Source organism: Thunnus albacares, chromosome 7 (assembly GCF_914725855.1).
Source record: "Thunnus albacares chromosome 7, fThuAlb1.1, whole genome shotgun sequence".
Classification (NCBI taxonomy): domain Eukaryota; kingdom Metazoa; phylum Chordata; class Actinopteri; order Scombriformes; family Scombridae; genus Thunnus; species Thunnus albacares.
Window position 1 is genome coordinate 22,563,955 of NC_058112.1, and position 10,135 is coordinate 22,574,089.

The 10,135-nt window shown below is 41.8% G+C and overlaps 1 protein-coding gene across 1 annotated transcript; it reads right to left on the reverse strand.

Annotated features, from left to right (window-relative positions):
• Positions 1 to 299: 299 nt before the first annotated feature.
• Positions 300 to 9,866, reverse strand: LOC122985557 (netrin-4-like). Its single transcript, XM_044356306.1, has 10 exons — positions 9,494 to 9,866; positions 8,735 to 9,294; positions 5,042 to 5,314; positions 3,979 to 4,105; positions 3,557 to 3,745; positions 2,528 to 2,735; positions 2,269 to 2,381; positions 2,067 to 2,135; positions 1,050 to 1,223; positions 300 to 620 (listed from the first exon to the last, which is right to left on the reverse strand). The coding sequence occupies exons 1-10, from the start codon at positions 9,552 to 9,554 to the stop codon at positions 478 to 480; spliced, it is 1,917 nt and encodes a 638-aa protein (XP_044212241.1). The 5' UTR covers positions 9,555 to 9,866; the 3' UTR covers positions 300 to 477.
• Positions 9,867 to 10,135: the final 269 nt, after the last annotated feature.

The window sequence follows — 10,135 nt, forward strand, 5'->3', positions numbered from 1 at the left end:
TCTGTGTTTTGGCTCATCAACTGACAGCAACTTTGGCCAGGGAATAAAGTATTATGGAGTATTTACCTGCATACCTTATTGTCTTATAAATAACCGGGAAAGAATTATGATGTGAGGCGTATCGTAACACAGGAATGAATCATCAACTTTGTCTTTGTCTGGATGAAAGTCTTTATGGCATGCTTTGCTCTCTTTGATCCTTAAATGACTGTAGTCTAGCAGGGTATCTGCTTACAGTATCTGCTTATTTCTACCACAAGTTAACAACAACGACAGCCTTGTAGTTTTTGGGGCCGAGGACTCCACTGTGGAAACAGAAGAAACAGTGAAATCCGTGTAGTAGGCACTGGTTTTGCATTCACTTTAGTGTCCGAGCAATCCCTAATTCAGTGTCCCCTCTGTTCATCCAACAAATCATCTGTATGTCACAGATGATCATCCATCTTTCCATCCCTCTGTCTTCTGCAGTTCGTTGCCCTACCAGTGGCCACATTCTTTCCTGAGGATGTGGAGGATTTTGCGTCCCAGGCTCGACTTCCATGGTTTAACAAGGCTTTTGGTGTTCACCATTAGTCGGCCAGTCTTCCAGTCCTCATGTCCAGCCACTATATATTCAGATCCTGGAGAGGAGAAGAGAGAGCAAAGTATAAGCTTTACTGCATTTAAACTCTACAGGGAATTTTACTAAAATGCACAGAACAGGAGAAAAATCACTGTGGGAAGCACCTTATGTAAAAAGACACTATTATATAACTCTCTTACTGTGCTGCTATGACTGGTTTGGATGAATGTTGCCAGAAATTATTATTGTGAAATGTTAGAAGTGAAATGGTCTCATAAAAGAGCAGCGGTTATAATCTTTATACTGTAAAAGTCCAATCTAAATGAGTGATGCTAGGATGTTGGCGCCCACTCAAAACCTCCATGAGCAGCGACAAAGATCTTCTATTCAGCACAAAGCTGGCAGATTGTCCACTCAAGAGTTGACTAATTATAAGCTTCTGCATTGTGAGCAATAAAGTTTCTCATTGGAGCTGGCAGCAGCTGACCTGGGTTGAGGATGGGACAGGTACAGCCTTTGATGGTCCAGGACTCGGGGTAAAGGGTGACACTTCCTCTATGGATCTTCATCTGAGGGTTCTGGTGCAAGACCTTCTTGACCTTGACCTCCACCTCTGCATGGGAGCCTTTATCATGAGCTGACATCACCCTCACTACCAGCACTGAGAGAGCAAAACAAACAGTGATTAAACAAATCAGTTACAATTCAACTACAAAATACAGTGCTGATTTTCCACTTCTCAGACTTTTGATATTTTGCACCACAGACCCTTTTTAAACGCATTTTTAAGGTTAAATAGGAACCAATTTTACAAGTTAAAATCAGTTTAATCATGAGGATGACTACCAAGCCTGTGAAACAATTTTATAATGCCTTCTGTGGTTCTGAAGGGGAGCTTTCTGAAGTTTGAGAAAATAAACCCAATGATGTCATCTGGGTTAAGGCTTGGTTATGTTTGAAATGAGCAAGTTCGTATGTTCATACCACATCTGAGGGCAAAAGTCTTTATAGCTATTACGAACAGCCACATTTGAAGGCCGAGGGAGATGCGAGATTGGAATAATGGTGTACACTTTCAGGCGCTCTCTGATGGATGCAGTTGTGTGAAGAATGAAAATAGAGAGCTTGAGAAAGAAGTTTAAATCCTTCCTATATTTGTACCTCCGCACAGACGGCCAATCGCTGTGTGAAGTGGGTGTGCTAGTCGGATTGTCAGCTTCATAAAGTTATAAAAATGTCACACACATCCTTGCAGGAAACTGTGGGAGGAGGGGGTTCCAGACACTGTTCCGTGATCTAACAAAAGCTGTGTCACATATAAACTTTCTGTCTGATTTGGCCTGAGACTTTAGATTTTTAACAGAAAGCCTGTGTAATAGACTCACATTGTGGACTTTGAAAGACACTCTCTGCTTTATCAATGTGACCATTTTTATCTTTCTGTTTGTTCTTTTCTATTTGTCTTTTAACTGCTATTTAATTCCCTATGAGAAATAGCACTTACCATAGTCATACTCTGCAGCACAAAAGAGTTTAGGGCTGCCAAGGGTCCCTTCCACACATTCACATTTCTCTGGGAAAATAATGAGATTTATAAAAATCACACAATCATGATGTATACATTTCTGGATTAAAACAGCTACACTTTATCTATGTGGGTTGATGAGTGTGCTGTGAATTAAAGTGTGATATGACTTGTGACTCACCAGAGTGGTGCAGTGCAGAGAAAAGCTCCTCTGCCCTAAAGAGTGCCGTCTCACTATTATTGCTGCTGTGTCCCATGTGGCCAGTGGCTGTATAGAAGACCTCCACATCTGAGCTGTGCCGCAGAGGTAAAAACCAGTCAGAGGCAGGGCTCCACTCAGTGTTAACAATCCAGAATGCACTCTACCTTTACACCATACATCACTGTGGTGATCACTGGTACAGTTACATATGGATATAGTAATAAATCTTGGCTCTCACCCAGAAATGCAGTCACCAGTGTAAGGGTCACAGTCCCCTGTACAGTCACATGGACGGCAGCCGTATTCACCAAGTCCCCAGTATCCCATCATGCAGCCGTCACAGCGGGGGCCTCCTACACCAGGCTTACAAGTGCACTCCCCACTGCTAGGGTTACAGAGAGAGCTACCACTTGAGAGAACGGAGCCTACAGGGTGGCAAGAACAGGCTGCGGAGGAGAGGAGTGACACAACAAGAGCGTTAACATGTCTGTAGGTCAAAAGATACGTCTTCTTTCCTGGCACAGACCTACAAGCACTCAGTATACATTATGAGCATTCATGTGCGCAAAGGACAAATACACTTGTAGAGGCACAAACAAATATATTTGGAGTGTACACAGTGAACTTCCATGGCAGCATGAAAGTTAAACAAGCCAGGAGTATGTACTCAACATGTTTTTAGCAGCTGCAGCAACAACAAACAGTAAATCACTCCCTTTCTACGCTGTCAGACTCACTGCCGGATGGTCCCTTGTGATGACAGATTGATTTTTGTTACAGATTTGTTTCATCTGTTTCCAAAAACGGCATGTTTGTTCTTAAAAATGCTGCAGTGTGCCTGGTGGGGGGAAAGGGCAAGAATGGGAAAAATGTGCTCGCATGGACCATGGGAAATTCCTCCATTGTTTGCAATTACAGTCACATTCCAACACAGTAAGGTCTTCGTCATTCCTGCTAAGGAGTCATCTAAGTATCTCATCACAGGGAGAAAAGTGACTAAGAGAGGTGCAGAGGAAATACCCTTATCAAAGAGATCAATCTGATTTACATAATAGGGAGGGTCAAAAGCAAACTAAAGTCTGCATTACTGCCCTTCAAATATCAAAGGCTGCAGCTCTTTTTTTCTCTTGTTATATGCTTGTGAATCCAAACTACAGTTTGAATTGAATTGAATTAATTGGACTTCTCAGTTGGCTCTCATCCAGACAGTGTTATGGTTTACGGTAAAAGCTACACTCTAAAGGAAATACAGTATCTAGGGCCTTACGTTTGCAGGAGTCGGGTGCAGTTTTTGGACGAGTGGGATCTCTGAAGAAGCCCTTCTTACAGTTCTGGCAGTAACGGCCCTCTGTGTTGTGGCGGCAGTCGTCACACACACCTCCACTCCGCCGTCCTGATGCGAGCCACAATCCACGATTGAAGTGACAGCTCTTGGCATGACCGTTACACTTGCACTCTGTTTGGACAATGTAAGAAATGTTGAAATGTATTCCTCAGCTCATCTGAATATTCAAAGCTCTGATGATAGCTTTTAGTAGCTGACACACAAAAAAAGGAACTGTTCTGTTATTCATCACATATCAGCATCTCAAGGGTTACATGTGATTTATGACACTAAATTCATTTTAGAGAAGGGGCTACATGCTGTGTGTCCTACTCTGCATTTGACTCTCCTGCCCCATCACTCACTCTGGCACTCATGCGGTGTCCCTATGATGCCATTGGCAGCCTGCCAGGGTTGGTCGTTGTAGAGTGGTGCACAGCGCTCGCAGTGGTCACCAGCTGTGTTGTGTCTGCAAACACACTTGCCATGGACCTGCCAGGCAAATAAAACAGGAAGACAAAGGGCCTTTATTTGGTATTTTATTGCATCTGTAAGCATCTTTTAATTGTTGACTGATTTTTTCAGGAACACTGCTTAGAGAAAAGTGAGAAAGTGTTAGCGAGCACTGCAACATACTATATATTGTACTGTGCTGTACTGACTTGAATTGTTTTGAGATATACATCACCGTGGGTGGGTTGGATGGTTACAACACCTGTCATCATAGAGCCCATAAGCCTAGTGGTACATATATGACTGTGGTAACCAATGTTACTTGACAAAGATAAAACTGGGATCAAATAATTTGTCTATTTAAATAATTTTGTGGTTTGAAGTCAGTATGCAGACGTTTTTCATCAAAGCTGATTTCCAGGAGCCTTGCACCTACTATATGTGATGTGTATGTAACTGTGCTCCACGTATTGCAACATACTAACATCTATATGCACAATTACAGTGGTTACACACTGTGCAGCTTACAGTATTATAGCATGTGTAACACGTCTACACCACCCTGAGGCCATGTTGGAATAAAACCAGTGCTTCTATTCTCCATTTACAGTAAAGAGAATAACATGACAGAGACTATGGGTTGTTAAAGCATTAGGCTGAATACCATAATTAAGGTTTCCACATCCTTAAATCCTTGTAATGGTAGGTAAAGCTGTGGCCTAATATCCAGTCTTCACTGCAGCCCTCAGTTTCAGCAGCACATACCAGCAAACAGCTGAGTAACAAGGGAGTGGTGGGAACACAAACCCAAACCCTCTGCTCTCAATCTCAACACATGCACATGAAAAGACTGGAGACAAACAGAAGGTATTGATCTAGTGTGACAAAACAAATTTTTAGAACAGTACAAATTGTTCAAGCAGTTTTCCTTCGTGCATCTGCAAGCTGTACACTCACGAAATACAAATCACTCACCATGTTACTGGTCCTCTGCTGGCTGGGATTGTAGCCCTTGGCTGGTACACAGTGGTCAGCATGTCCATTGCAAAGACAACTGCCTTTGACAATAAAATCATAGATGGCATAATGGTCTGTGGGCAGAACATCAGCACCTGGATGTTTGGCCTGGCAGGGACACGGCTGGCGCTGCAGAAGACGGACTCTCAAGTTGGTGATCATGAGCTGGTCCTGAGCAGCCAGTCCATAGGGATCCACAGAGTGCCAGGGCGATAAAGCTCGATAGATCACCTTTAAGATTGAAGGAGAGGAAACATATAAGAAAATCTCTCAAAACCTGTGTAGTTTCACTTGAGAGTTTCTGTAATAGGTGAAAAAAAAAGTGATCTTTAGAGACACTGACAGCATGACGAAAACACAAATTATGTCAGTTTCTCTTTTTTCTTGGCCTGCCAAATAAAAGACAGGCATCAATGTGTTTCGACTTTCATGCTCTTCAAATAGCTGCTATTCTGGGAAAATTAGAACCATTCCAATGTAAACGTGGACAAATGGTTCTTGCTCTCACTTTCTTCAACTGTGCAGTTTAGTTGAATGTTGATCTTTCAGACAAAATCTCACTGTCCGTCTATGAAACTGTACACAGGTGTTAAAAAAAATTCTCATTACTCTTTATCATAACATCAGAAATAAAAAGTGTTGGACACACAGTAAGCATGTGAAAGGATTTTTATAGAAATACCATTGAAAGCAGGAAGTTAATAAATTCTAGATACCAAAAAAAACTTGACAAAACATTATTCCAAACCATTTTATCTTTATTTTCAATCAAAATCTTACAGCAGTTCTGTGTCTTACTGCTGGTAACACTTTACTTTAAGGGCCCCTATTCAGCATTTATAAGCAGTACAATAACATTTAATAAATGGTTTAAAACATTATAATGTTGCAAATATAAGGGTAAACCTTTTCTTAAACGCTTTGCACCCTAAATCACATGGTGGATGCATAACAAGGTACTTATAGAAATTGCCAAAAGGACGGACCTGCAGAGGGTCAAAGCCATCAAACACAGTTGTCAATTTCCAAAGGGAAGGAGATAAGGCTCCTAGGGCAAGAACAACTGTCAAAAACCCGCTTTCTATTTTGCATTAGGCTTCTGACTGGGAGAAGCAAATGGACCTGATGAAGAGACTTGTCTTTCCAGAAGAGATGGCAGTAACCTCACACCGACAGGCTAGCTGTCTCTCACCAACTGAAGAAAGTACGAGGATTTGATCAATGAGGCTCTTGTCAAAGGATGGTACGCAGTCTTATTCCCCGTTGAATTTGTCTACTGCAGTTTCCCAGCAACATCAGTGCGCTATTTCTTACAGAAGATCGGTTTGGAACCCAACAACTAAAGAAAGCCACTGGGGAGATAGCCAAGGCAGCTGAGACCAGCTCAAGATGGTTGTGGTTGATGACAGCTTGCAGTTGGAACCCTTCTGCAGGTGAAAGTTAATTTAGTCTTCGCTGCCCCACTCAGGCAAGGCACACAGGCTAAAGGGGGGAAACGCTTGTGACCCTAAGATTCCTGCTGAAGATGTAGAAGAGTTCCCAACAATGGGAATGTTCTGACCACCCTGCTACCAAGGAATACCATCAAGAGGAGTAACATGCATCAGCATATCTTAAGTAGCTCCTGCAGTTTCTGCTTGGAGCAAATTTTTGATATTTTTTACACCTATAACGCTTTAGATTACAGGCCACAACATACAGCCTAATTTTTCCCTATTTGCAGTGTAATTTTTTATGGTGTACCAGTAAAGTATGTACCGATACATACATGTAGGCAAAAGGGAACAATCATATAAGTTCTCTAGGAAAGGAACCCATTATTCAAAAAATACCTACAGTATAAATTCTTTGTAAGTTCCTAGATTTTGACCCCCTTATTCCCCAACTTTAGTACGTACTGTACTGGTACAAAAAATTACACTGCAAATTGAAAGTAATTAGGCTGTAAATTGTAGGCCATAATGTAAAGTGTTTTATTTATGGATTTGTGAACAACTATACTGCCACATTAATCGATATTTATTTAAGAGCCAAAAGAACATTTAACTTTTCGTGAAGCAAAAAAAGGTTTTTACCTTACATTTTAACTTTATGGTCTACAATCCACGCTTAGTATGTCTTATGTTGTCTGTTTTAGTCTACATAAGTGAGAATTGTTACTGTCATATTAATGCGTCATGTACTGTGACACCATGTGTTTAGTAAGTATCGTACAGATGTCAACAACAAGAAGATTTACTGTATAATTGACACATATAATGATTCTCTTTTACAATAAGAAAAAGTTCAGCTGTGGTGAATATATACATACTTTAGCTCATTACAGAAAGCGCAAGGTTTAAACAAGTATATAATGTCTGTAACATTATCATTGAAACCTCCTACAATTTCACACATTTAGGGGACTTCTTTGACTGTTGTGCAACAGAGACACTGATTATGAAGAGTGAGGGGCTTACACAAGAGAGCCGACACACTGAAGACACATACTTGTTGCAGATACACTGCAATTATGAGATCAGTCAAAGCCATATATTCATCCAAACATTCAACCAGAACCTCCCAATGTGGGCTGAGGCACTTTGGAGGAAAAACAAACCTTAACTGGCCAGTGAGAGTCTCTCTCTCTCTCTCTATCTCCATATGTGTGAATGAATGATCCGCTCATGAATAAACCATAGCTGATTATCAGAGGGAAAAGTGAACATTGATATTCTACCCATATGTATGTGTCAAAGCAGTTTGTGGCTTAGAAGGTTGGCCTAACAAAAAAGGTCTGCCACAGCCCATCAGAACAGATCAGTTTACAAAGCTTGGTCAACTGTTTGTTCAGTGGTTTCTGTGATATCAGCTTAGTGACAGCATACTCGTGCCAATAAATAGACAACAAGAGAGAAGCAGATGGCGTGTGTTATTGCTGTGAAGTGCTGGGGGATGTCTGGCAGGATGTTTTGATGTGGTCACTCTCAGATCTCTGAAATAAAATAACACTCCAATATTGAAAATATGCCTCTGTCCTTCAAAGCTTTCTCTTGGCTACAGCATCCTCCTCATTCCTTTTTGCTGATGCGTTTAAAGGAGTAATCCAGTGATTTTGTATTTCACTTTCATAGAGTGGCAGCACTTGTGAGAGACAAATTTTTAAAACAAGGCTGGAAATACATGAAAATACTGTTGTCGCTGTATTTCACAGGCTGAGTATGACTGTGTGATGAGTAAACCAATTTTGATGTGTGGAAAGTGATGGAGTGCACCTTTAAAAGGTTCATATCAGGTGCAGTGTCTATAGATTTTCTGTTTGCACAACTTTTTGCAGTCAATTTTCCAATGTTAGAAGGTGTTTATTCTTTTAACAATTATTTTTAAGCTCACAAAGCTTCACATAGCTGTCAGGATTACAGAGCAAGTGGTCAAAATTGTGCTTGAAATGTTATTGGAACTTTTGTGGTATTTTTGGGGGGTTGAGGGAGTTAAAATATGTAAAAAAAAAAAAGATAGACCTTTTTGCTGAAAATGTAGTACTGGGAATGTCAGTGGTGCACAGTATAGATAGGACAATATCCTGCAGGCTCATTAATGGTTAAATTTGCCTGAAGAGTTGTCAAGCAAACATATTTTCACACTCACAGATCTGCTGCACAAAACACTCACCTCTCCTCTTGTACAAGGAAAAGCTCCGGAATACTTGGAAGAGCAAGCTGCCCCACTCTCCCCGGCTGGTGGTGACCCCTCTGCCAGGCCAAACGCCTCCTCACAGTCCCTGGCAAAATACCTGAGGGTCTTCCATGTGTGTCCGTGGTCCTGAGAGCGCTCCAACACCATGGCAGCGGGCCGGGGGGAGCGGAACACCAGGATGAGATGGGTGAAGAGGAACTCAGATTCCAGGTCCAGCTGGAGCGTCTCCTCCTTCACCCCCTCCGCAGACTGCCACCACGTCTCGGGGTAGCGGAAAGAGGAGTCGCTCATAGCAGAAGGAGGGTGCGCCTGGCTGGGGATGGCAGCGTTGCACTTGCTGCATTTTGCTGCCGAGCAGGACTCCCTGCTGCGGGGGGCTGAAGTCTGCTTATAGGAGCAGTAGGGCTCGGAGACGTTGGAACCGCAGACCGACTGGGTGGTGAGCACTCTGCCCTGTGCCAGGTTACCCATGCGAGGGTTGCAGGCTCGTCCGGAGCAGCGGTTATCCACAGCTGGACCTTTGGGTTTAGACGTTTCTGGTGGGAAAAGGGTGCGTTTATTATAGTATAATATGTTAAGAGGTGAGAGAAGACATACAGATGTAAAATATTTACATATAAATGCAGGATAGATACGTGTTTCCCAATAGCTCTATATCCAGTGCAAGCTTTTAAAAAATGTATTCACATCTTCAAAACGCGTGCGTAAAAGTCTCAGTCACCGTTTCAAACTCACCGGTCAAAAGAGGAGAGGATGCGCACACCGGGATAATGACAAGTAAAGTCCAGAGTCTCATCCTGAGGTTGTTACTTCAAAGTTAAGTCATCTGTCGTAAATTCTTTAAATACAAGAACGCGCCTTCAACAGCTTGATCCAAGGATGATTGTTAATAATCCAGCGTGTCCCTTTTCCGATTAAAAATAAACTACTTTACAAACTGTTACGAAGCAGAAATTAAGAAACACAACAGTATTGAATTTAAGCTGATTTCTGTCTGTCATGGTGTAGAAATGCCTCGTTGGACTTAATTTGTATAAAATGGAAGCTCTGAATGCGCTCATTATCCTCAAATTATTCCATCCCATGCACTTCAGGGTTCAACTTTGTTGTGGAGGGTTCATTGACATTTGGGAATATGAAGAGGTTAGCACCGCCCTCTTCTGGTCTTTTCCCAGACCCCTCCCACTCCAATTCCTAAAATCAGACTTTTCCAAATAAGCAATAATATCAAGACCATTTCTGGACATTTTGACATGCGTTTATGGAGGGATGTTATCAGAAAAGGATGATTAAGATGATTACAATAATGATTCCATGTTTCTCATATTTTCTCATCATGAATGGAAACATAGGACCAATTTTGTTAACCAATAGATA

What these genes read in the sequence shown, in the direction of transcription:
- LOC122985557 (XM_044356306.1), bottom strand. Translation starts at nt 9,554, where the DNA reads ATGAGACTCTGGACTTTACTTGTCATTATCCCGGTGTGCGCATCCTCT. An exon ending in GACACCGCATGAGTGCCAGA is followed by an intron (nt 3,746 to 3,978) that starts GTGAGTGATGGG and finishes TTGTCCAAACAG; the next exon opens with AGTGCAAGTGTAACGGTCAT. An exon ending in ACTGGTGACTGCATTTCTGG is followed by an intron (nt 2,382 to 2,527) that starts GTGAGAGCCAAG and finishes TCTGCGGCACAG; the next exon opens with CTCAGATGTGGAGGTCTTCT.